Here is a 27,652-nt window from a genome sequence, read left to right as displayed (position 1 = left end):
CTGTGACAGCTGGTTGGGCTTCAAAGCTTCATCTGTAAGGCAACGTTTACATGTACAAGAAATAAAGGAAGCATTCAGACCTATTTGTGGTGAATTTATATAGTTTTGCTTTCTGAAACGAGTGATAAAGAATATTGAACTTTTTCATAGTTTTTGCATTTTTAGATGAACCTGTGAAAGTTGTGCAGTCTGTTCTTTTTTTTGAAACATCTTCGTGTGAAGAGTCCAATTCAAATCATCCTCATAATAGTGGAAGTAAACTATATTTATCTTTTCTTATGATTTAAAACCAAATGCTTGCATTTGGTTTCCCTCTTCAGAACATTTGAATTCTAACAGACAATCAACTTCATAAACGTGTTGTAGTTTAATTCAACATCACAGATCTGATTTTGTGACTTACTATCAACAATACCACAGCAAAAACGTTGCTCAGGAGTTTGCCTGACTCGAAAGTTGCGTTTCTTTAGAGGTCCTCCACTGCCCTCTGGTGGTCATTAGCCAAAGTAAGCTCAGCTCCAGCATCAAGACACAGAGAAAGACAAGACAAACATCTATCAGTTTCAACGATGTCAGTAAATTGTCAGCTTTTATTTTACTGCTTAGTTAAACTTGTGCTGTACAAGGGTTGTAACAAAATAGTGACAGATGACCAGAAAGACTGCAGACGGTAATAGAAATGATTTGTCTTAGAAAATGACCTGGGGTGATGCTCCGTAGAAAGGTTAGTTGTTTGCAGCTACGAAATGACTGTGCATGAGAGCTCATGATATGTAAACAGACGTGTGAATTCACTGGAAGCTCATCAAAGGCAAAATATGGAAAGCACACACACACAAAAAAACACAGCTGTGTCTCACACTGGGAGTCAGCGTTGGAGAACACAGGATGAACGGTGTAGGGCCGATGAAACAGAAATATTAGTCATCATTAAAGATGCAACATTTTACCACTATAAATACCTTCAAAGGATTATTCAGGATTTTTGCTGTGAGAAAGGTCTGTAGGCAATTAATACATAAATCCATCGACCTACTGTATTATAGATCCCGAAAAGACTTCATTTTTAATGAGGCCAGATCGGAGAGTGGTGAAAAATGATTGGTAAAACGCTAAATAAGTTCAGTCCATTTGTGAGAAACACACTGAAAACTAAGGAACAACGGCTGAAACAAAAATCATTTACTTAACTGCTATAGTTCATTTTTTGTTATGCAGCCTTCAGACCGGCTTGGCTTTACCGACATGAATTTTTCAACTTGCTTGCAACTTGCTTCAATTTGCTTGCACATCATTTCAGTAAAGTCAATAGGGTGTTAAATTAAAAGGCATAGTAAACAGCAAACACTGATTTGGTTTAGAACATCATTGGTGTTAAAACAACTTTTTTCTGCTTTCTTAGTCATTTCATGAAAACAACTCCATGGCATTCTGTTTATTTTAGAGATGGACTAATACAGTTACATATTTTATGTTCACATACATATCTATTCACTAATGCAGTCTTCAACCAAAAATAATTAATTAAAAGTCGCAAATTAATTTGATTTATATTTATAAAAAAATTCCCAGTCATTTAAACCTGAATTTTAACAATTTTAACAATTTTAACGTGTTCCACCACGTACAGTATATGTGCTTGATATTGATGTGGTCTCCGTAGGTCAGCTCTCCCTGTCTCCCACAGGAAGTCCAGTGGTGATGCAATGTCTCCCACTTCCACTTCCAGTCTAAATAATCATGGTGGTGCCTGAAAGGATTTTAAAATCCTCCATGAACTATTATGAATTCCACTTAGTTTTCCTCTTCTGGGATTAGCCAGAAGGGGAAATCCCATTCAATGTGTGGATCTATACACCGAATGAAGATGTCAAGAAGATTATCTTCTGCGGGTAAAAAACTGACTGCTCATATCCTCTTGACTGAACTTCACCTAAAAAACAGCAACAAAAAAACGTGAACAATCCCTTTAACTAAAAACCAAAGACTGAAAGCAAAAGGTTGCGCTGAAGCCAGATTGCAGGATTATCTCCGGATCTCCCCACGTTTCTTTTTGGTCCAGTAGTTTTGTCAGTAATAAGCTTCCATAGAATCCTCAGAGATCTTCCCCTTTTCTAAAAATTAGACAATGTAAACATTGCTCAGCCATGGCAGAGGTTGAAGTCGCACATTATAAGCTTTTATGTATATCACACTCTGTATTTTTGCTGCCACATTCAGCACAATGACAGTAAATATAACATCACAGCTGAAGATCCCATTATTCCGCAGGGAGCAAACAGCAATACAAAGTCGACACAGACTTGCACAGAGGAAAATATACTTCAGTATTTTATGAAGGTTTAAAAACTTGAAGTTACTGGTCATGATGTCAATGGTGTCCAAGAGTTTAGATCATTTTGCTTAACAGGGCCTGAAATGTCACAACATAAATAATAATAATAATAATATTGTTAACAATAACAATAGAAAACAGCAATTATTGAATAAGCTCAATTAAGGTCACACTTGAAGCAAAAACTGAACCAAAAGAGTCGAAAAATGCCATTTTCAATAAATAAATTCTGAAAATAAGACACACATTTATTTAAATAAATAAATACATGAATAAATAAATAAATGTCTGTACACCAATGAGATGCTGAACGTCTAGAATTAGCCGTCTCCAGGCAAAAACATGCGTGGGGTCCAGTCTGGGTCAGAGTTCAGTCTGCTTCCTGACTCTCATCTGGCTCCGGTTGGGCGGACAGAGGAGCGCCGGTGGACCCGTCCAGAAACCAAGATGGCTGACTCCCAGAGTTACAGGAAACGTTACCGTTTTTCCTTTTTTGAAGCAGATATATTTGAGCATGTCCAATGTTTGGGAGAGTCAAAGCTTTAGTGATATGGATTCATGACCTCGGCTGTGTTTCGTTACCAGCAACAGGCCTTTCCGGCTCAGACTCTAATTCTTCAGAACAGTTAGGCACCGTGTTCAGAACCCACAAGGAATGACTGGTAGTGGTGAGTGAGACCCCACTCACCACTACCTTCTGTAAGCACATTTTCCCTGAACCTCTTTATTCACCTGGAGATTATGCTAATGGTATAGTTCAGTTGCAAAGCCATGTTGGGTTTACTCCCAACATAAAATTGTTAGAACATTTTCAAGAGGTTATTTTCTGTTCTTATAAGATGGTTTTATAAACTGTCTAAGGTTTGCACTGATCATGGCAAGAAGCCTTTCCAGTTCACTTCTCAATCAAACTGAAATCAATCAGCAGACTTAAAGGGCCAGTATTCTGTGTTTTTCATGTAGTGCCATTTTACAGCACAATCAAGTAACTATGGTAACTTCATTTGTTATAAAAAGGCTCTACATATCACATATGGCTTAAAAGTAATTTGACTTTGTAATTTAACGCCTTGAAATTGGGTCTCTGTCTCTTTAAGATTCGCCTGCTGCTTCCGACACATGCAAATGCAAATGTATATACTTTTTGTGCCATTTTGGTTTAATTACTGCTCTGAGTTTGTGGTTCTTTTAGAAAATGACCTTTTTCGAGTCGACTCAAAAGGCCAGATAGTGATTAATCAATTAATCACAAATACTTCAAGAATCGATTAATCTGATTAAGTGTCTCAGCCCTACTGTAGACAGGACAAATGTCTTCTCTGTACCTTTGCTTTTCTTTTAAAGTACGAATGAAACCTTGTCTTATAGTGAATACTGACAAGCTTAAGTATGAAGTTTAATAGTTTAGGTAGAATCACTCACAACAGGAAGGGAGGAATGTTTTTCTCAAACCTTTTTAGTTTATGGTTTGGAAACTGAACCAGTGATATCCACTTATATCTGATGACTGTTTAGATGTTTATTACCATTTATTACAGTTTATTCCTTCTGGGAGCTGACTTGGTGTTCAACGTTTTGGTTTTTCTTGTTTTTTTGTCAGTGAACGCACCGGCACAGCCTCATTCCACTATCGACTTTACTATTATCCCCTTTGTAACAGAACCATGTCAGAAACATCCAGAATAGAAATATGTACCACACAAATTCCATCTCACCTTCATTTTCCTATGACTTCAAAGCCTAAAAAAACAAAAAAAAAGCCTCCGATTGTGGTTTCTAGAGCAAGCCGTGGCGTTCCCATGTAAGTGAAATCCCCAGAGCCCCGAGTCTCTGCCTGTTGACGAGACGTTCTTCTAATAAACACTGAATTCACCGAGCCTTCCTGTCAGCTGCCGAAGTAATCTGGCTTTGCAAACTGCATCCCCCCCCTGTGGTGTTAGAAGCATCAGAGCCACACAAGTTCAAATGCTCTAAAATAACACTAAAATCAGGTGTTTTCTGATTAGAAAAAGGTGAGAAAAAAACAACAACAACAACAAAAAAAACAATTCAAACTCAAACCTCAAGTTTGGAGGGGGTGAAAAAAATGTCCTCGACTGAAAATCCTCTGCTACCTGAATGTGTTTAGTAGCTGCAGTGCAGACGTGGCAAAAAACGTCACTGAACGTCCCGCAGCGGATCCGTTTGCAGCGCCTCTACACCCCCATGTCGCCGTCATACGAAAACAGAGGAGCCCACAGATGATTGCCAGAACCAAACAAGTCAAATATGCGTGCAACTACCCCTCTGTAACCCCCACAAAAAAAGCTGATGTAAACAGTTGTTTTCAGATCTTCTTTTGACTTCTTTTATGTTTATTTGTCTCATCTGTTTCCTTTTTTTGTTTGTTTTGTTATATTTTATTTATTTTTTGGGGGGGGGGATTTCAGTTAAGACACAGAAATGGGGGAGTAAAAGGTGATCCTGAAGATGGGAAGCTGTGAGTCAGTGACACACACACTTCACACACAGAAGCAGGGAGAAGAAAAAAAAGAGATATTAAGATGGTCCGTCCTTATTTACTTGGTGGTTTTCTGTCCAGAAACGCAGAGTCTGAAACTGAGCGAGAGAGAAAAGGAAACCTTGGATCCCTTCTGAGGAAAAAAAAGAAGAAGAAAACAAAAAGGGCAACAGGGGGAATATTACAAGGAGAGATGACACGTGTCAGCACTCATGATCTTCAGGAGTTATATTTGCTTTACTTACATACAGTATACGTTTTAGTGTGTTTGCAGTGTATGAGCTTATGAGTTCAAACAGCTAAAAAAAAAAATCTTCGTCTCCATCGATCAAAAAGTCTTTAGCCTTCCCTTTCCCTCCTTGTTGCATCTGGGGCGTGCACGCTCTCCCCGTCGCGTGCGTTTAATTTAAGAAAAACGCCTTCCGAGTCCACAGAGAGGCTTTCTCCTCCGTTTGTGAAAAAGAAACTTGCTGTCAGACAAGACGTCACACCGAGCTCCTCACGCCAGCGTCTTCTCAAACGCAGCTCGGACGCCATGCCTCTGGACGTGGCACGTCCTATTCTGGACCTTCCTGCCTCTCAGTCTGCCTGCCAGCGAGGGAGTCCGTTCAGATGGCTGAGGAGGGGGGCAAAGGGGAACGGGTGAGGAACGGGCAGGGAGGGGGGAGGAGGAGTGATGCAGGGACAGCTCGGTGTGGAAAAGGACGAGGACGGGTTGAGGAGGAAGGTTGACGTACGGCCGTCTGTCTGATGAGGGCTGGGCCGTCTTACTCGATGACCATGCAGTGGGGCAGGTGCTGGGCGTAGTATTTGAAGAGCTCGGCCGTGGCTCCTGGACAGTTGGTCAGCTCCAGTTCCTCCAGCTCCTGCAGCTGGATGAGGCCTGACAGCCCGGTGGTGGTCAGCAGGGGGCAGCCTGGAGGCACAGAGGACAACGGTCAGCCCAACTGCAGCCGCCCCTCCCGCACAACACTCATCAAACAGCATCAGCTGGTTTACTGCAGCTGATGCTGGGATGGCCACAGCTCAGCGTGAGAAAAGATCTCAGCATCTGCTGCATAATTGAACAGGTTAGTGTTTGGAAACGATCACAAAAGCTTTAGGCGAGAAGCTATAAATGAACAATGACTAAAGCTGTAGTGTGTAACTTTTATTTAAAAAGCAAAACATTGCATATTTGTTGAAACTGTCACTGTGTTGTAACAGTATGTTATGAGACAGATTACATTTCACATTTAGACTTTTCAGTTTCGCCATGCGGGACCTTTTTGTGGGATTTATAGGGAAACATAAATCAAACCTGCAAGAGACAGCAGACGGAGACTTCTCATTCCAAACAAATGCTGCAGACCAAAGTCCTGAACCTGAAAGACACAGAAAGTTTTTTTTATGATTAAATACCAGGCTAAGAGGAAACATGCAGTATGTCTACACACCCCGATTTTTTCCTAATTTAATTCCAACCACAAGCTAAAATATGTCGTTTCATGACATTTCATACCAAAATGAAATGTTGGTATCAGATTTCATGTTGCGATACCAACATGAAATGCGATACCATAGTACTACTATAGTACTACCCATAGTAGTACTATGGGTTACTACTAACCCATAGTAGTAAGGATGCAATTTCTTACAAATAAAATGATCTTGGTTTGGACTTTGATTAGGTCATTCTTACTCAATTCATCAATAATTCTTTGAATAATCTAAATGAATGAGTTACATCCACATTTAATTTCCCTTTGGGATTAATACAGTATTTTTGAATTTGAATTTGACTCAATTCTGACCAGCTTTTCCATCCAGCTGAAGACATCTGCACAGCTTAATTCTGCCACTACCATGCTTCCCTATGGGGATGTTCCTTTCAGAGTGACATCATTATGCACCAGTTGGTCCATCATATAAAATTTGAGTAAAAATACATTAAGGTTTGTGGCAGCAAACTGACAAGATGTGGAAAAATTCCAAGATGTGTGAATCCTTTGTGATGCACTGAGACTGATAGTGGCACATAAAGATCATTGTTTTGATCTAAACGTGATCTTTGTGAATCTTTAGCATGAAACTGAAGAAACAAATGAAGACAGAAAAGGGTTTGTATAATAAACTAGAGATCATATGTGCATAGGCTGCTGTTTACAATGGAGGCCTGAGAACTTCTCCAGTAGACGGCTTTACGTTTTGTAATTTCCTGCTTGCTTTGTTCTGCTTCCTGTTTTGCATTACCTGGCAGCACCAGCGCAGATAAAGGCTTCTTAGTGAAGACATGGTGGACAGGTAGCCCAGCCCCGTGTCAGTGATTCGCACACACCTGCAGAGAGAGACAACACGTCATCATCACTGCAAGTCAACTGGAAGAGCTTTGCTAACAGCTTGAGTTTAAACTTATAATTTAAAAAAATAATTTTTTTTTTTTGCTTTTTACATGACTTTACTTTTAAACAACCATCATAATGTTTTTGACATTGGAGATATTTTCAGTCTGAAGGCCGTGTCGGCTTTGGTCCTTCTTGACTATCTGGAAGCTTCAGCTCAAAAAAGCTCAAAAACGTTGATTTTTAAAGGATACCGGCCCTTTAAAATGTATAAGGGTAATCAGGTTTTCAGATTTTATGATTTATATTTGAAAAATATATATCATGCCCTTTTCCAATAATCAAGGGGCATGAATACGTCTGCAGAGCAATGTACAATGCACAATCTAATTACATTTTTTCTACAATATACCTTAAGATGCCTGTAAAAAAAAACAAGTCCCCTAATGACTACAATGTAAACTGATGTCTTCATGTTTGACTTGAGCTCAGGTTCGGACTTCTTTTATGTGGATAAAAGCACAAAAGACCCAAAACTCCCTGACCTGTCTAGCACCAGCTCCTCCAGTTTGTGCAGATCGCAGGCGATGTACTCCAGGGCCATGTCTGTGATCCGGGGGCACCAGGACAGGTCCAGGCTGCGGAGCTTCCGGAGGTTCTCGGCCACCAGCTCCACGCCATCGTCGGTGATCTTGGAGCAGCCTGAGAGGCTCAGGGCGGTCAGGTTGGGCAGGCTGTGCACCATGTTTACCACACCGTGGTTGGTGATCTCCCAGCAGGACTGGAGCCGTAGAGTGTGGGTGGTGTAGCCCTGTGAAACATTTTCATTCCGGTTATGTAACTTAATCAGGAGAGAAATGACCAGCGGGATGTTTAGCTTCGTTTTGTCTCATTCCTCCCTAAAGAAGTAAGGGAACAATAAGTGAACGCAGACAGTGAGGTGTGACGCTCTTGTTTTGGCAGCCTACCTGTTTGGCTGTGAAATAGGCCATGGCCGTGTCAGTGACGTGGTAGGCCTGCAGGCTCAGCTCTGATAGGTTGGGCAGGAGCTGGGAAATAGCAGCGATAGCGTCATCCGCCACATTGATGCAGTCACTGACGCTGAGGGACGTTAGCCTGGCATTGAGACTGGACCACAGGCCAGCTTCCGTAAAGTCGTTGCAGCCTGACAGCTCCAGGTGCATCAGGCCCTGCATTTGCTCCAACATGACCTGCAAAATAAAGGTCAACACATCCGGCATCACGGCTGAGACACTGATACGCAGCACAGCTGAGCCATGTAAGCAGGAGAATGTCATAAAATGGATATCTTCAACTCATAACTGTAACTTTAAATGTTCTATTCTTTCTATGGCTGCAATGATAATGAAGTTGTTAACACTACAGCCACTACAGTTTTAATTTTCTTTTCTTTTGCAAAGATTTTTTTATACTGAAACAGTTAAAACATTACAGTATGACATACAGATTAATCACTTTTCTTCAGAACAGAGATTAATCACTATTAAAATGCAATTTTTTTCAGTTAAATTAAGCTAAAAGAAAAAATAATTTTCTATTATTGAAAATATAATAATAATAATAATAATAATAATAATAATAATAATAATAATAATAATAATAATAATAATAATAATAATAATAATAATAATAATAATCTTTTATGTGATTTTGTATTTTTTTGAAAATATTATTATTTTCTTATATGGACCTATTTGTATCTTTAATAAAGTTGTTGTTGATGATAATGAATTCAAGATATCTACAACAAATTACTATCTGAAACACATATTTCACATATCAACAAATAAATGATGACTAGTCATAGAGTAAATTTGAGATATCTTATTGTTCTGACTTGTCATATCTTGAGTCACACAATAATTCAAGCTATGTTAAGCAGATTTCTAGATAAACAATATTTAGATTTGAGTAGTGCAAATTAAACTGTAGATATATTGAAAACAAATAACTAGCCTAAAGTCACTTAAAAATATCCAGAACTGCAATTTTGACTATAGTTCAAATTCTTCTTAAGATATCTGCAAATGAATGATTTAATTAGATGCGTCATATCACAGCAGAGACAGGGCAACACTATCAAAGCACTTCAGCGAATTGCTCCACAGAAAAGCAAAGGAGACAAATTTATTAAAGATGAATCTACCTAGCAGTGTCCTACAGAGACACCTGATGAGACAAAGCGTCTCTCACTGTCAGAACAAATGGCCACAGCTGTGAGTAAGTTCAGTGCAGCACAATCATAAAGCATAAAGACCATGTAATAATGAAGCTACCAAGCTATCTGGAAACCTCCATTATAACAACGTGGAAAAAGGTTTTGATATTTTGGCAAATTTGACTAAACAGAAAACCAACAACTCAGTTTTACGTAGGTATTCAGGCCCTTTGTCATGAAGCTCAAAATTGAGCCTTTTCCACTGACCATTCCTGAGTTCTTACGTAAAGTCCAACTGTGGTAAATTCTGTTGATTGGACTTGATTTGGATAGGAACACACCTGTCTATATAAGGTGCCAGGGCTGACAGTGCAGGCTTGAGGTCAAACACCAAGCATGAAATCAAAGGAATTATCTGTACACCTCAGAGAGAGGATTATGTTGATGGACAAATCTGGGGAAGGATCCAGAAACATTTCTGCTGCCTTAAGCAGAGCGCTCAGTGGCCTCCATCATGCTTTGGTACCAGCAGGACTCAGAGCTGCCGGCCGTCCAAACTGAGCCACTGGGGGAGAAAGGCTTCAGTCAGGAAGGTGACCAAGAAACTGATGGTCACTCTGTACAAGCTGCAGAGTTCCTATGTGGAGAGAGGAGAACCTTCCAGCAGGACAATCATCTCTGCAGAAATCCACCAATCAGATTCAACAAAACCAGAGGCTGGAACTGCTGCCAAAGGTGATATATTAAGCAAAGGCTGTGAATCCTGTGGAGATTATCCTTTTACAAAAAGACTCTTTTCCAGTTTTTTTTTAGATTATGGGGAGTATTTGTTTGAATGTTGATGAAAGCTATACACACTATATATAATCTGGAATAAGGCAGAACGATGTGGAAAAAGTGAAGAGCTGTGAATACTTTCTGGATGCACTGCAACTGGGAACTGATGTTGACACACACCTGTTCCTAAATGACTCTGATCGGTGTCAGGCGTAGTGAGTCCTGATCAGGAACATTTCTCTGTATAATCCTCCCTAGACTGACGGGGAGCAGCAGCTGCTTCTGGAGGTCATCATAAAGGCCTTAATACACACCTAAAAGCTTCAGACTAACAAACTGCTAAAAAGAAAAACTCACTTTCCAATTATTTTTGAATCTACTGCATCTGGTTAGCAGCATCTGCTGACTGCTTTTCTCTGGAGTCGTGTGGGAGCAGTCAGGATGCAGTTGGTTTTCCTCAGCAAGGTGTCATCACTAAAGCTAAATGTCATTTTTTTATGCACTAGTGCATTTGAGATTATCTAACTTCTAAAATGTACCTTTCAGCTCCACCAGGGAGATACGTTGAGGGAAGTTTAAATAATGAACATATATAATATACAGAAAATTTTATCTAATGATCCAGCAGCTCAAGCTTTCACCAAAAGAGAAAAAACACATAAAAACAGGAATGTCCATATATAGATAATACTGCCAACAATTCCAGCCTTCTCCATGGCAACCACTCACTTATCCTAGAATAGAAAGCTAGAACATTACGTATGGAGAGCCATCTGAGAGGATTTTTTCAAAGCATGATGTGCTTTTGTTCTGTGTAATGAAATCTGACGGTAAAGATCACAACAATGAAGTGAGAACAAAAATTCATGCTGACTCATTTTAGTGACATGTGCCCTTCTGCTTTGGTAAAGAAAAATAAAATCTGCTGACATGAGCAGGAGTCCTGCTTCACAGGCAGCACAGCTGAAACTTTGCCTCCAAATCAATGGTATTAACAGAAATGTAGGGCTCATGTGATTTGAAAGAAGTGTTTTCATAGCAAGAAGTTCACACAGTATCTAACAATACATTCAGCTCACTGTACACGACACAAGAATGAGACCAAAGGTCTGGGAAAACCAAGGGTGCCTGGTTGTAAAACCAGGTAATGGTTTTACAAATCATTACCTGGGATTTTAAACCATCTATCTGATATCAGGCTAGGTTTGACTAGCCCATATTTTCTAAGGTCTAATTCAAATGGTAAACTAAAGCCAATAAAACAATGAAAATGTTTTGTTTTGGGGTTTTGACAAACAAAGGTTTTATAAATTTCCAACAGTGTTTTAAAAATGACAAAATAACAAATGAGTGCAGAATTATCCCATTTCAGACTGATCCATCTATGTGCGTTAGATTTTCAGTGGGAATGGTCACATTCCATTCAGACTCATTAAAAAGTTCAGAAATACTGTTTTAATTTAGGAAGCTTAGTAACTTAACATAGGAAGCTTCATTGTCCAAAAAAAAAAAAAAAACATCATCCTTCTATTACTTCCTGTCGTCTTCTTTGTGGTTTTCGCCAGTAGTAACATCTGGCTGTTGATCACATGTGATGCAACATGTGACATGAAAAAAAAAAATTCCCATTTCAGTTTTGCGAAAAACATCTATGTGCAAAAAAAATATGAATTTGTTCAAAATTGGTATATCCCCATTAAGCTAATTTATTTTGGTAATTTCAACATGTGCAATTCTATGGCTAATGGAAACAACTTCTGTCTACAAACCAGGGAAACTCAGCATTGATTCTTCAAGGTGGCCTTACTTCATCAGACAAAGTCACATACTGACCACCACTGGATAGCATTTCAGTAGCAAGGCAGACTATATTTTCACAAAATAATATTTTAATATTTCAATATCTCACACCACAATATTTCATTACACCAAGGCTGGCTCACTCTGTGGAGTTTTGATCGTTTCTTCTATATCTTGGTTAATTTGTCCTTTTACTTTCTGCAAACCCTAAATTAGCTTTCAACAAATGTGAAACAAAAATCTATCTGCCAGCTGGAGAAAAGAGCAGAGTGCAGTCAGTATGAGACAGCTGCACAATTTACAAACAGCAGATCAGACACTGCCAGCAGAAAAAAAAAAAGAAGCATTACAGAAAAAGTGATGCAGGATTAAAGAAAAAGTGTGTGTGTGGTCTTGTACTTCCTACATTGTAAAGATCATTTTCCTAACACATACAACATTATGGGGACCGGCTGCTACTTATGGGGCCCAAAGCCCGGGCCTCATAAGACATTCTGTTTTTAAGTTAGAGGTCAGGTTTAGGACTGAGGTGTGAATAGACTTTAGGTTCGGGTCAGGATAGAAATTAATGTAATATTAGTGGAATGAATACAAAGATCTTGTGTAGATGGACAGACATGCTCTGTGTGTGGGCGTGTGTGTGTGTAATACAGAGAGAGAGACAGAGAGAGAGAGAGATATCGCACATACCTGAGAAGAGTTTCAATATTACTGAAGAGTTTAAATAATGATGATGACAATGATGTCATCATTGGAGGACAACAAGAGCAAGCTTACCTCCAAACCAGCGTCTGTGATGGTTGACCTCTTGAGGCTGAGAGAACGAACCCCCTTCTTGGACAGCGGGTAGTTGTCGATAAACTCACAGATGTCGAGGTCCGAAACGCCCACTAAGCAGAACGACTGGAAGCCCCGCAGAGCAAAGGCCTGCAGGCTGACAAACTCCTTCTCCCCGTTGGGTAGTATGTTGTAAAGCTCCTTGGCATGCAAGATGGGCGTCACTCCCTCCCAGAACTTGGGCTGGTACAGCACCTTGCGCCATGTCTTGCATACTTGTGCAAGCACACATTTTTCTGCCGTGGTGAAGTACCAGAGTAGTCGGTTGAGGAGCTTCTCATCCAGGACCAGCTGACGCTCCAGCAGTATGGGTTTGGGCAAAGTGAGGGGGGGAAGCTGACGAAGAGATGGCTTCAGCCCCACCAGAGGCTTCCCTGGCTCCAGGTCAGAGGGCAAGAGAGGTGCTGTGGTATGAGGCATCCCGGGGCTGTCCAAGTGATGCAGATGGTGATGATAGGGAAGAGAGGACGGCGGAGGAGGCAAGATGGAGGGCACAGAGGAGGACTGGCATAAGCGGTTCTTAGCAGCAGGCGTCCCCTTGGTGATACTCGCACTGCCCAGACCGTTAGGCTGGCTGGGGGGCAACTTCACCATACCATTACGAGTCATGCAGGGAGACTTCAGCTCACTCGGGGTGGACATGTTCAACATTGGGAACCTGCAGGAGAAAGGGAGATACAGTCAGGCCTTCTGTCTCTAGGCGCTTAATACAAATGGTCAAATTCACATAGTTGTGTCTGTCAGGACAGAGTAGGTTACTTTTGCAATGCTATCACTAGGCCTGTCTTGATAACAAATTTTGCTGTCCCAGAAATTATGGTGATAAACAATAATATTGTTGTTTTGAGACCATTTTCAAGTAATATAACAAAAAGGCATAATAATGCAAGAACACATTGTGAAATATCAATAAACCTTAAATTCTAATGAACAATTAACACAAGAACTGTAAGGCATTTTAAATATCCAAAATAAATGAAAAACAAATCAAATGAATTATGAAATCTCTGTAAACAAAATTGTCCTTCACAAAATGGGTCAGTTGAGACCAAAACACCAGACTGAAGATGTTAGTCGTCCAGTTTTTAGTAGAAAGAGAAAAAGAGAAAAATAATAAATCATGCAAATGGAAATTGATCTTGTTTTAATTTACAATAAAAATATATCATTTTATGTTATATTCATGCTGAATGATCTGGAGAAAGCTCAGTGCCTTACACTCTCATTTTCTGAGTGCCTCCAAGTGGTCAAACCATCTTTAGCAGAATTAGTCAGTATATCAGTTAGAGCCAATCTGGCCATTCATCATAGTAAGTGGAGTTGAATCTTCATATGTGCAGAATGAGTGTCTGCATGATGTAGCATGAAACTGGTTAGTGTTGGTAACGAGTCATGGAAGGATTGTTTGAGAGCTCTTGTGTTGATTATGAAGTTGATGTGCATGTGTATATTTAATATCATAAATAGGATGACACAGAATTGTGACACTAATCCATTTCAAACATTTGGACATATCAAAAAACTCAATGGTGATAGAATTGTGTTACAGTGTCCAAATTTGACACCATTTTCTCAGAATTGTAGAATTCCGGGTGCTAACATTCACATGACCATGTCATCTTTATTTAGTTTTTTATTTCCATGTGTTCTGAATCTACACTTTCAAAATCTGTAAAACACCCCAAGTAGACTTGTTCCTACTTTTGCTGTGACCCGTCACAAATGGGTATAGAGGTGATGTTGGAGCATTATTTGTTTAGGGATGCAGATTTACCTACTCCACCTAAACACAAGCCAGATATGAAATGTTGTAATTAGTGTATTAGAATTACATTTCACCTCTAAGGAAATTCTATGCACAAATAATTAAATATACTTAGCCTTCTTTTCTTCCACCAAACTGAAGTATTTCATTCACTCCTTTCAGACTCATTTTGAACCTTTTATAGGGAGGATTTTTAAACAAACATTACGTTTACACAGGAACATGAGGCAGGCGGTGGTGATCTTCCTGTGAGAAACTCACACTATAAAAGTAACATGAAGAAATTTTGGACAGCATAAATGTGATGTGGAAGCGAAAAACGAAAAAAGAAAGAATATATCAATTTGCAATCTTATCGACTTTACACTGCCTTTCTTTTCTATTAGGCACATACTCAGACTCAGAGCACTTTTCTCATGGGAAGATCTAAGTGTGCACTGCCTCCTACCTTAATTTCCTGTGAAAATATTTGTTAACTTTGATGAAAATAACTGCAGTACAAAAAGGCAGACAGTTAAAAAGCTCATAAAATGCCATCCATCCATCCATCCATCCATCCATCCATCCATCCATTTTCTTCCGCTTTATCTGGGGTTGGGTCGCGGGGGTAGCAACTTAATAAGGGAGGCCCAGACTTCCCAGCCACTTGTTCTAGCTCCTCCGGGGGAATCCCATGGCATTCCCAGGCCAGCTGTGAGACATAGTCCTTGCAGCGTGTCCTGGGTCTTCCCCGGGGCCTCCTCCCGGTGGGACGTGCCCGGAACACCTCACCAGGGAGGCAGGAGTAGGCATCCTGACCAGATGCCCGAGCCACCTCAACTGGCTCCTCTCGACATGAAGGAGCAGCAGCTCTACTCTGAGTCCCTCCCGGATGACTGAGCTTCTCACCCTTCTCTCGTTTCTCTCTTCTTTGATTGAAGAATCAAAGCAACATTTTAGTTGTGTTTTTAATTAGGCCATAACATAATGTGATGTAAAGCTCCAGAAAGTCAAATTTACATAAGACTACCCCTTTAAGATAGTAAAAACTCTGTTTTTGATATAGAAAATATTACCATTTGTTAAAACTATAAAACAAATAGTAATTCATTTTTGATGTACACACAGAGAAACTCCCTGCCAAACATAGGGGAAAAATACTCCTTGTTTTACTTTTAATGAATGATATTTATTTATTATTCTTTTTGGTGTTACAAACTACATGGGTTGAAAGTTGGATGGATTACTGACAAATACTGACACTAGTTACCACACAGGGACATCAGTCATCAACACTGATCACGTCAACAGCGAAAACACAAGGTGCATCATGAAGGCGAGTGTTTGAGTCCAGCGAAAGATTAACATGCTATAAATTTGTGGCTGTAACATGACAGAATGTGAGCACTTCTGCAAGGTACTGTAAACATAATTATTGAAGAAATGAGGGGAAAAGCTGTCTGTCCTCAGTTCTAATAAGAAACATTTGTTGTTTGACTGGGAACCAGACAACAAACAAAGGAGTCAAACGGTTGAAACAATCGTTGCTGAATGCAAAGCCTGTCTTTTGTGTCAGAGCTTTCAGCGGAGGTGGACAAAGCATCCAAGTGAGAAGACAACATAGTGTAAATGAATGCTGGCCTCATCTAGCCTGTTCTCTATGACCTCATGGTATCTGTAGCTCATAGGCTCACACTGCTCAGTTACATAACCTGCTGACTATGGACCTTCTCTCTCTCACACACACACCCACACACACACACACCCACACACACACGCTTACACAATAACCCAATTGCTTCATATAAGTAATCAGAAAAGGTAATCACAACTTATTTCCACTCAGACCACGATCCAGCATCATTTATTGTTTTATCACTCAGAATAATTCCAGTGTTCCTCCTCTGCAGCTGCTGCTGAGTGGCTCTGCATCCACTGTAGCATAAACAAGCCTCATCCATTACATAATACAGCAGCTAGGACGGCTACAGCAAGCACCATGAAATACTAAAGCAAACACACACCGTTCCCGTCAACTTCAGGGTAAGTCCGCAAGAGACCTGAGGGCGACAACATGCTACAGGCTGCTTCATAACATTTCTTTTTTCTTTTTTGTTTTGCAGGATGCACATTTACAACAAGATTTTTTATTGCCCCTCTTATTGTGTTATGTCAGGGGCCTTTTTCAGAGTGGGAGCCAGGAGCAAATAAAGCATCTGTGGCCTCGATTAGCAGGTTGCTACCAGCAGAATGGAAGGAAGAAATCACACAAAAAAAGAGATTTTCATTGAAGAGTAAAAGATACTGAACCAACAGCTTTAGGTGTAGATAGACATGTGATATTTAATGTTTGCATACAAATTATTTATAGGCAAAAGAAAAAATGAGTCTTGGTGTTAATAAGGAAGTCACAGTTCTCCTCTGCCTCCGTCTCTGAGTATCTCTACCAGCCTCCTCAGTCACACCCACCCTCTGCATGTGCTGCAGTGAAAAAGCATTTTCACCCTCCTGGTTTTGTGACCGGCGGCTAACACACGACAGCAGCTGTGGCTACTGGCTTTCAAACTCCATACGAATTCTAAGAAAAATACTTGATACCTTTTTAATATCTCAGCATCATTTTTTGTAGGAGAGTTTTTTCTTAAGAAAAGAAAAACAATGTTGAAAATATGATCAATTTAAGACAAAACCAATTAGTAAGGGACACTTCAGTTTCTATTTTGAGAAAAAAATAAATAAATAGAAGACTCACAAAATGTTGACAACAGTAGTTGTATCAATATATTAATTGAAAGTGGTCTCATTATCACCTATCGCAAAACTGTACCAGAAAAATGTGTAATCGTGACAGGTCTACCTACAACTATAACATATCCCGTAGGTATCTGAACGGAGCCTGCTGCTGGGTGTGTTTACGGAGCAGAGGAAGGTTCTGAGACTGAGTCAGTGCCAGTGCTCATCAGGTCTGACCTTAAATGTTTGAAGAGCTCAAAATAATTCTCCGTTTGTTTGTCTCTCAATGTCAGTTCCGTGAAAGTGGTCTGTTCTGTCTGCTATGCCACCTTGTGTGGGTCAAAGGTCATGTGTATTTGAATGTCTGTCTCAATTTCATCAGCTGTCAGATATCAATACAAAGTCACCATCTACCTACGTTCCTGCCTGGCACCTGACCCCTTTGTCCAAAACAAAGACAAACATTAACGTTGGACAAAACAGACCAAACCGAAGACGTATGGAAGGTGGCAAATACTATTTCCCACAACTTCCAGGTTGTCTGTATAAAAAAAAGTAAAAATGAAAATATTGTTTTTTGAAACCGCTTCTGAGATTGGAGTTGGCTGTCCAATCATCACTGCTCCCAATAAAATCATTGTACTTATATATCTGCTGGGTTTTTGCATGCTTTTTTTTCATGTATTATCATTAATATATGAAACAGTGCCTCTGTTTTAAAGGCACAAATACACATGCACAGTGACTCAATGTAAAAATGCTGAACCATTTTTGCATTGTTCAATTTATCACAATACTTTCTGGGACAATTTATTGTCCAGCAAAATATGTTATTGTGACAGGACTTGTCACAGGCGCTCAACTCTGACAACTGTTGTTGCTGTAGCTCTGGCCTCTGAGTGTGGGCGGAGCTACGGCAAGCAACAAGCAACCCTGCAGACGTTTATGACCACAGAGGCAGACATCGACTGATTTTTTCCAAAATAGAGACATTGAATAGATTGACCTTCTGGATCCTTTTTTTTCAGTAATTTAAACCAATTCACAATCCAAAAGTTTTCACCATTCATGTAGTGTTTTCAGGGTGAGGAGTTATTTCTAGATATAGCATTAGCATATAGGCAAATAGGTAAATTTTTTTTCTTACCTGACCGGCAAATTTTTTTATTTGTAAAATATTGTGTATATAATGTGTAGATTTAGACCTGAATGGGACTCTTTAAACTCATGCAGGTCATGTGAGCCCAGCAATAAAAGCAGTTTACCACTTTGCTCCATTAAACTGTCCATGTCAAAGAGGAAACATCCTCACAATGACATGTTCATCAATCAGAAAATTATAATAAAGTCATTTCTGTTTTGCAGAAAGAAGAAAAATATTGGCAAATGGAAAACATTCAAAACAGCTATTGGTTTTTCCATGAGCAAATGTCCCACAAGTTCATCTTGAAGTCAGTAATAACAAAGGGAAACAAAACAGGAACTCCATCACAGACACTGCATTCCTCAAACAGCGTGGTAATTGTTGAAGTTGATGACAATACAATTGGGAAGACTTGAAACATGAAAATCTAGTTTTCCAAAACCATCACCTTAAAGTCTGACTGAAATCTGGAGTCAACCACCTGGACATGCCACATATTTGCTGGAGAAAAGTTTCATGGTGAGATGAGACAAAGACTCAGCTGTTTGACTGTTTGGATTAATTCTCGAAGGAATTAATCAATCAATCAATCAATCAATCAGTTACACATACACAATATCTCTAACCAAAGTGGCTAACAAACTAAATATGTAAAAGGAAACATAAAAAATCTGATTAAAAATAGGATAAAACCAGAAGTACCACCACATTTTTAGCTTTTTAAAAGTCTTGCCATCTACATATGAAGGTGTAGTGATGAAGGATAAAGGCTAACAATGAGCTTCTAGACCTCAGCACTTTGGTAGAGTTGTGGACTATGCTTGCATGTCAGATTCAAGCCAGGAAAGCAAGCACTTCATAAGTAGTGTAATCTGTTTGAAGCCTGGCAAAATGTCCAAGTTTTAACAGAGAACATCAGGAAAGTTTTCTTCCAGTGCACTGTAGAATTTTATGGATATTATCAATCAGCTGGAAGGGTTTTTTGATGTTCCTCTCCACGGCAAACAGGTGGTGGAGAGGAAAGCTAAGACTTATAAAACAGTAAAATGAGACACATTTTATAAGCTCCTTTGTGAAATACATCATCATCCCAAAATGCTTTGGGATGCTTTGGGATTTCAAATGCAGCGAGCAAACTGCATTTGAAAAAAAAAGCAGAAAAGACAGGGGTTGGGGGGAGGGAGAAGGAGAAGGAGAGAGGTGGGGTGCAAAAGTTTAAAGGAAAGGAAGAAAATAAGAGGAAATGAGATAAAGGAGGATAAAGAAAAGATAACACCTTTAGAAGTCTGCTTCTACACCTGCAGAAAGAGAGGAAACAGCTCCAACCCCCCATCAGACTCCAATCCTAAATCCCTGAACATCCCAACCCCCTACAGACCACAGGGTCTCCTTTCCTAACAGGACCAGCAAAAATTACTATCACATTCTGATCACCATTTATTTTTTTACCAATAATGTGTGTTGGATGTGTGAGCTATCATCCATCCATTATTTGAGATCTGATGTACCAGGTCTTAAAGGGAAACCCAACCATTTTGATCCCCAAAGCTAGTGACCCTCTCCATCACAGTCTGTTAGATCCCACCAGGTTCTCAAACCCAGGAGGGTTATGTAACCCCCTTCCAGGGTTTTCTCCCAGTGGACATCCCTGGGAAATCAAAGAGAACCACTAGGCATCCCGATCACATGTCCAAATCACATCAATCGATTTCTTTTGATGCAACACCATAGTAAACTGGTTTCAGGGGAATTGGTCAAGCTAAAAGAGATCTTGATGACAGACATAAATGAAGGGAAAATCTTGTTGAGTCCAGGGGAACCCTTGAAGACCAATGTCGGTGGGTAGAGGGATCCTGGAGCACCCTGGCAAAGATGAGCAATTGAAGCTAGTCTAAAAGTTGATTATAATTATTACTTTCATTTGTTGATAAATATATTTCTTTTTTTTTATTTGTGCTTTTATCTTCTTTGATGTTTTCTGAGGCTCCCCTAGTGCCCGAGTATTTAAAAAATTCTTGTTTTACACCCTCAATCAATGTTTTAAATATTCATTGTAGTTTTAATTTGCTTAAATTAAATTTCAGAAAAAGTGACTTTGTAAAGTAAAGAGTAGCTAAGTACTAGTAAAGTCATTGACAGATGACTGAGCGCTCAGTCATCTGTCAAAGGAAGTCGATTCTCCTGAACTATTCCCTAACTTTGAAGTTAATTGTTTGGAAATATGTGAGGATCCTTAAAGGGGCAGTATTTTAAATCAACGTTTTTGAGCTTTACGTTACACTATAATGTTATTCCCTCGTCAAAATGATACCCAGAGTGTTGCCTTGAATTTTCGTGCATGTTTTAGAAAACTTTTAATCTGCCATGCAACCATTCAGCTGTGCAAAACACCTGATGGAATCTAGTGCTACCTTCAACGATGAAGGAGGAAGCTGGAGTTTCCAAGCTTTCAATCTCACAGAGCCTCCCTGCCACATTATTCCCACATTCGGCTCCTTCAGACTAGCCAGCAGCAATCAGCAAACACCTGGTGGAACTGTAGCAGCTACTTCTCAGTGAAATGCTGGTAAAAGCCAGCATTAAAGGGTTAATAGATTGATGTGATGACTTCCGGAAGATTGAGTTTTAGAAAGAGTAGGAGTTTTTAAAGAGATTCGGCCAGTTTTTTTAAAAGATCTTATTGGCTCTAGCTGCCTTTACTTGAGTGGTAAGACAGGAAAGTATAATGAGAGAGGAGGAAGACAGGTAGCAAAGGTCACTAGACCAGGACTGGAACCTGTGACATCAGCATGGAGAACTAAGGCCTCCATAGGAGGGTCGTGTTTTGCCGCTGCACCACCACAGGACACAAATGCCCACTTTAAAGGCTATAAATAAAGTAAATTTTTTTCTAATCTTATTTCATATATCCAGCCTTTTATAACAACTCAAGGTAACTTAGTTGTGATATAAAATGATTCAATGTGGCTGGTAAACACATTATTCTGCCCCTTTTTAAAAAAATTATATTTCTTATTAAATATTAGCATACTAAAAGGCCGTCTGCAAAGTTATAAGTCCAGCATAAATAACACATTCACATCATTTTAGACTTCCAAAGTTATTCAATAAAGAGGAGAATTTAGAAACAAGAAAATTTCATCTAATAGCAATGTTTACTTTTGAGCTATAATTACATTATTCTACCTTTCTTTTACTCTTGGGCCTCTCATTTTGACAGTCCATTGCAGGACAACAGACACACAGGACAAGGGACTCTGTACACAAATTTGGAGAGACCAATTAACCTAACAGTCATGTTTTTGGCAGTATGAGGAAGTGAGAGAGAATCCTGGAGAGAATCCACACCTGCACTGGAAGAACATGCTAACTCCATGCAGGAAGTCTGCCCGCACTAGTCAGAAGTACTGGGTGGTTCTAAGTTACTGGTTAGCGACCGGACAATGAAAGTCAGGGGAACTTTAGAAAGACTACAAGAAAAGTCGAGAAAGTCTTTTGGAGACTCTTCTAAACAGCTGAAGGTTCTGAGATAAATATTCGGCATAACGATTATAATTGTGTCAGACCTGGAAAAGGCCAGGAGGATTCTCACCCACAGATGAAAGGAAATCTGTTAGGATGTTCATGAACAGCCCAGGAACCAACAAGGCTCAAGCTCAACCTGACCTGCAAACTGTTGGGACACTGTCCACAATGCCATGAGTTTACAGGCATGACTTTTGAAAGTCCATCTGAAATGTATTATTTAGTCTAACCACATAGAGAAGGGACACTTTAAATACATTATGATAATAAGTTTTACAGTGTAGACCAAGTACGATTGAAGTGGTCCAGCTGTTCTCCTTTTGGAAATCTAAATATTCTCCCTAATTACGACTGTAAGAGGGAACCCTCAAAATATCAAGACACTTCACACCAATGAAGAGTGAGAAAAACTTCTGACCATCAAGAGCTCCTGTGGAAAACAAAAACATCTCAGTGTTGAGGAGCAACTGAAACCCCGCCTGTCACTACACTCATGCTGACTGCTTGTTTTGTCATGCTAATCAGTTTCAGTGCCTTTAAAACTCTACAGAAACCACGAGAGCTTCCAAGGCGATCAGAAGAGCGGAAGCAGCTCCGGCCCTCAGCAAGAGCAGAGAGAGCTGAAAAATCCCTCAGTGGAATAAAAATATGGATAAATTAGAAGGTGGTCGAGGAAAGGATCGCGTCACTGGCAGACGCTGACGTCATTGTGTTTGTTAATAATACGCAGCTCGATGCGGGTGATCAGCAGTCAGTCAGTCAGTCAGTCAGTCAGTCAGTCAGTCAGAGGCCCAGGCCGCGTACACAAAGAGGCGGAACACCCAGTCCCTTTCCCCGCTGGAAGCAGCCCCGTTCCTCTGCAGTCTCCTCCGCTCCGCCAGGGCACAGGAGCTGCAGTGTGGATGCTGCTGCCATCACCCACCACCATCCATCACAAACACGCACGCACGCACGCGCGCGCGTACACGTTTCGCACCGGACACATCCTTCCTCCTAAACGGCCTTTCGGTTCCTAGCATCCCTGTGAGAATATACCTTTCAGATGAGAATTCACTCGGGCATTAATCCATGATCGGCTCGCTGCTTCCGGCCGCTTAATCACGTTTTCTCCCCAAATGCTGCGACGCAGAAAAAGGCCGAGGGAAATGATTCTAAGGGAGGCAGTCCCGCGTCCCGTCACAGAGAGACAGAGATGCGCCTTCCGATCCCATAAGAAGCACGACGGTCCACAAAGTGCGGGAGAGCGGGCGTGAATCCACAGCCTCCCGGCCTGGAGGGAGCCCTCGGTGCGCGGCAGGAGAGGCGCTGTGCGGCGTTTTCAGTCGGTTAGTCCTCCATAACAGAGCGGCCCGTTCTGTGACACACACTCAGAGCGCAGAGCCGAGCAGCGCTGTCTCATTTAAACAGATAGAGGAGGGGAGGGCGACGGTAGAGGCGCTGTGCAGATCCGCTGCTTCTTATGCAACCTCAGCAGCAGCAGCAGCAGCAGCAGCAGCAGCAGCATCTTCTGCTGGGGAGAAAATTCTGTTCAAATGGTGGATTTACCTGGATTAATGTCTCAGTGAGCCTCTCAAGCTGTTACATTGCAGGCTTACATTGACTTTTACTACATAATCACGAAAAAATTAAAAAATAAAAACACAGAATAAATAAATAAATGGCTTCAAAAATGTACTCAACAAATGGGGAAAAAGAAAAACACACCAAAATTAAGTGTTTTTTGGTTCCATCTGGCATAAGCCTCTTTCTTTGTCTTTCTTTCTAGCAGTATTTTACCTCAGATTTAATTAGGTTCATTAAATCAGTTTTTAAATTTGAATCGCATTTAATTCTGTGATTTATTTTCCTTCTTTCCACTCGTGTGTTTAAAGGGGCAGTATTACATATAATATACCTTTTTTTAAAAAAAAGCTTTACCTCTATTATAATGTTATTCTCTCATCAAAAACACACCTGGCATGTTGCCTTGATTTCTTCATGCATGTTTGAGAAATCCTTTAATCTCCATGACAACTATTCAGCTGGGAAAAATGCCTGGGTGGACCTAGCCCCGCCTCTCAATGACAAGGCTCCTCCTTGGAGCTGCATTTTCAAGCTACTGAGCTTCTGATACAGAGAGCAGCCCTGTCCCACCCAGCTCCTTCAGACTAGCCAGCAGCAATTAGCAAACACTCGGTGGAACTGAGCATCTGCTGGTCTGCTGAGCTGCTTCTCAGTGAAACGCTGGTAAAAACGTTGTTGTTAATAGAGGAGCCATGTTGCGATGACTTCCTGAAGGTGGAGTTTCTTAAAGAGACAGAGGCCCAATTTCAAGGCTTTAAATTACAATGTGAAATTTATGATAATTTATACACAGATATATATAGAATTTTCATAACAACTCAAGGTAATTTAGTAATTTCATAGTGTTATGAAATGATATCATGTAACAGGAAAACACATAATAAAAGGTTTTTACTTATTCTCCCTTACTTTTTAAATTTTTCCACAAATAACTTTTTTATGCATTAGTTTTGTTATATTCTTTGCATTTTTACCTCGTCTTTCTGTTTCAACAAACAACTTTATACCAATGTCTTCTGTTTGTGGTGGTCTGCTGAAAGACCACATGTTTGCAATGGCTTATATTATAAATCATTTCACTATATAGGATTCAACAGCAAAACGAAGAAATCTGTAGAAGAAATTGAAAATAAAAAAAACTTCAAACTAACACGTTGATTTGATTTCATAACTGACTCTTATTAGACACAGGGCATGTGGCAAACCTCAAATAAAGATCATCTGTCCTGGCAGGATATTTTTGAGATTTGCATCATTTAGCTGAAGCCACTGCGACTGCTTTTTGCAAACTGTGACTTCAGCTAAATGAGCCAGAGATTGCAACGTGGTGATAGTGACTCCAAATCATCCAGTCACTGTAATGTATCAGTCAGGAGCAGGATACAGAAACATCTTCAGCATTAAATACACGCAACACCACAAGGAAGACAGACGCCTACATTCTGAGAACGTGTGGGAGCAAACACAACAAAACAGTTGGGCTGCCAAGAGGCCAACACCAACACTGAGAAACATCCAGGAAGAGCTGCTTGTGCTGTACATGCGACATTAATCACCTGATTGGACTAAGGGGTATGACTGTAAAACAAAAGTCTTTTCTCTTCTCTTGATTTGATCAAATCAAATATAAACTTTGGGCCACAGTCCCAGTCATTATGTATATTCCAGTTATTATTAAAGCCTCTAGGTTTAATGAGAACACGAGCAGCACCATTCTGGATCGGCTGCAGCTCTCTGACTGAGTTTCTAAGCAGACCTAACAGCCTTACAGCTTTTACTGCCTTCTTTTTACTGCTTGGTAATAGTCTGTGAGGTCAACAGCTTGATTCCTTAAGTTTTCTGCATTGAGCTTGTAACAATTATGCTTTGTTGTTCTGGTCGCATGAGAAGTTCAGAGTCTTGTGGATTTTGCCTGAAAACTCCTGAGCTTTTTAAATGCATCCTGTGGCAATACCTACCGTTTTAAATCTCAGCAACTTCTCCAAGTTGTAAACCTGAATAAGTTTTATCTACTTAAAAAATTCAAGGTAACTGGTTGCCTTAAACATTTTAAGTAAAAAAGTATTGGTCTGTCTATCTATCTATCTATCTATCTATCTATCTATCTATCTATCTATCTATCTATCTATCTATCTATCTATCTATCTATCTATCTATCTATCTATCTATCTATCTATCTATCTATCTATCTATCTATCTATCTATCTATCTATCTATCTATCTATCTATCTATCTATCTATCTATCTATCTATCTATCTATCTATCTGTCTATCTATCTATCTGTCTGTCTGTCTGTCTGTCTGTCTGTCTGTCTGTCTGTCTGTCTGTCTGTCTGTCTGTCTGTCTGTCTGTCTGTCTGTCTGTCTGTCTGTCTGTCTGTCTGTCTATCCGTCCATCTATCTATCTATCTGTCTGTCTGTCTGCATTTTTTTTCTTCAATCAGAAAGAAAAATTATCTGAACTTATTCATTCAGATAAGTTTCTTACAGTGGGTAGAGTATCCAGTAATTTAAGAGTTTGATATTTCATCAAACTCAAGTTTTTAGTCAAGTAAAAATGTCGATGATTTCAGGGATTTGTTTCAAATAAAAATGGTTTCCTCTGGTTCTGTCAGATATTCTGGAACCCCACAGGCTTCACTGTTAATCTGAACAGTCCAAGTAAGAGGTTGTGTCTGGGCAGAGATCATTATTTTTGGATAAAAAAATGTAAATACTTATTTCATTGTATGTTATGTTGTTTTGGGGGCGGAGCAAACCATAGAGCAAGTCAGAGCCAAGGCTGTTATCAAGACTGCAACAAGCCTTGTTTACGAGTCTTTGGAGAATTTGTAGTTGGGAAACATGAGCCTGTTCTGCTTTATCTGTGTGTTTCTTCCTCATCTCTCACTAACCTCTATAAATATTATGCCAGGATTGTCTTCAGAGACGCGTAGGATCATAGTTGATTAGCCCCTAAATCCGGATAGCACCAGACCTTCTGTCCAACCGTAATCTCGGGAAGCCATGCACGCATTTTGACGCCATCTTGGTAGTCCCTAACTCTGTTCAACCTGTCGCTGTGATCAGACAGCACTCCATTCTCATTCTCAATTCCTCATAACACACCTTGGATCTGAACTATACTGCATAGTTTTTTTTACTTCAGTTTTATTCTTTTAGGTCCTTTTTATTATTATGATTATTGTTTAATTTGATGAGTTTAGATTCTTGATATACTTTTCTACCTATTATGTAAATTTCCAATAAACACAAAGAGATAATGCGATTTTACTATGACAATGTAGAGAAAAAAAATCAATGGGTTTACATTAGCAAGGCACGTCTACTGATCTAATGAATGTGTGAACAGGTTAAAGGGAGGTGCAGTAGTGACTTGCTCTATATGCAGCCACAAACATGAAAGACTGTGGGAACTGTTCTTAAAAGTTTCTCTGTTTTCATGTCTGTCAATGAAGAATGATAAATGCCAGCTTTGTTCTGCAAAGTCTTTTGAAGACACACCGTGTGGCAAACAACAGAAGCAGTGATCAAATCTGGAATAATTCTCTTTCTTTTTCTGCTAATGAAGGTGAAACCTGATCCTTCTGCCATCTGTGACGTCTGCGGCAATATTTCAGATTAAAACACCTGATCAGTTAATACCGTCACGTTTGTTTTTTTTGCTTTTCTTCCTCAAAGCTAACAAGCAGACAGGTTCAGGAACATCTGCCATGCAGTCCCTCCGGGGAGTTTGCCTTCAGTGGAGCTCCACCTCGATGAGTAAAGAGACGCTACGGATGAATCTCTGTCTCTGGTCCTTTTTGGTTCTGTAGCTCCCAGGCACAGCCACTCTCCGCTTCTCCCTCCGTTTCTTCCTTTCTGTGTCACTCTCTCAGTCCAACGAGGCAGGGAGCTGGAGAGCTTTCTATTTTTAGAATCCGAGCCGCCTGCTCAGCCTCCCACCCCCTTTGGCAGAAAAAGATACACCCACATAAAGACTCTCAAAGCATCCATGGACATCGCACACTGAAAGGCACAACACACAGGCTGTCTTATGTGTGCAAACACACACACACACACACACACACACACCCCTACACATATGCAAGCTGGAATAGCATTAATTCATTTACATTTAAATGAAGTTGCACACAAACACATGCACTCGCACTTGGAAATGTGAAGTACAAAGCAAAGCGTGAATCAAACCCT

The 27,652-nt window shown here is 40.0% G+C and overlaps 1 protein-coding gene across 1 annotated transcript; it reads right to left on the bottom strand.

Annotated features, from left to right (window-relative positions):
• Nucleotides 1-557: 557 nt before the first annotated feature.
• On the bottom strand, nt 558-23,324 carry fbxl16 (F-box and leucine rich repeat protein 16). Its single transcript, XM_005815363.2, has 7 exons — nt 22,931-23,324; nt 12,690-13,407; nt 8,125-8,367; nt 7,702-7,967; nt 7,068-7,152; nt 6,136-6,199; nt 558-5,751 (listed from the first exon to the last, which is right to left on the bottom strand). Exons 2-7 carry the CDS (start codon nt 13,398-13,400, stop codon nt 5,603-5,605), a joined length of 1,518 nt encoding a protein of 505 aa, XP_005815420.1. The 5' UTR covers nt 13,401-13,407; nt 22,931-23,324; the 3' UTR covers nt 558-5,602.
• Between the last annotated feature and the right edge of the window lie 4,328 nt (nt 23,325-27,652).

Source organism: Xiphophorus maculatus, chromosome 16, assembly GCF_002775205.1.
Source record: "Xiphophorus maculatus strain JP 163 A chromosome 16, X_maculatus-5.0-male, whole genome shotgun sequence".
In the NCBI taxonomy this organism is placed as follows: Eukaryota; Metazoa; Chordata; class Actinopteri; order Cyprinodontiformes; family Poeciliidae; genus Xiphophorus; species Xiphophorus maculatus.
Note: the sequence above shows the minus strand (reverse complement) of the source record. Positions and strands in the feature narration are given on the sequence as shown.

What these genes read in the sequence shown, in the direction of transcription:
- fbxl16 (XM_005815363.2), bottom strand. Translation starts at nt 13,400, where the DNA reads ATGTTGAACATGTCCACCCCGAGTGAGCTGAAGTCTCCCTGCATGACT. An exon ending in GAGGAGCTGGTGCTAGACAG is followed by an intron (nt 7,153 to 7,701) that starts GTCAGGGAGTTT and finishes CTCTCTCTGCAG; the next exon opens with GTGTGTGCGAATCACTGACA. An exon ending in CCGTCTGCTGTCTCTTGCAG is followed by an intron (nt 5,752 to 6,135) that starts GTTTGATTTATG and finishes CTGTGCCTCCAG; the next exon opens with GCTGCCCCCTGCTGACCACC.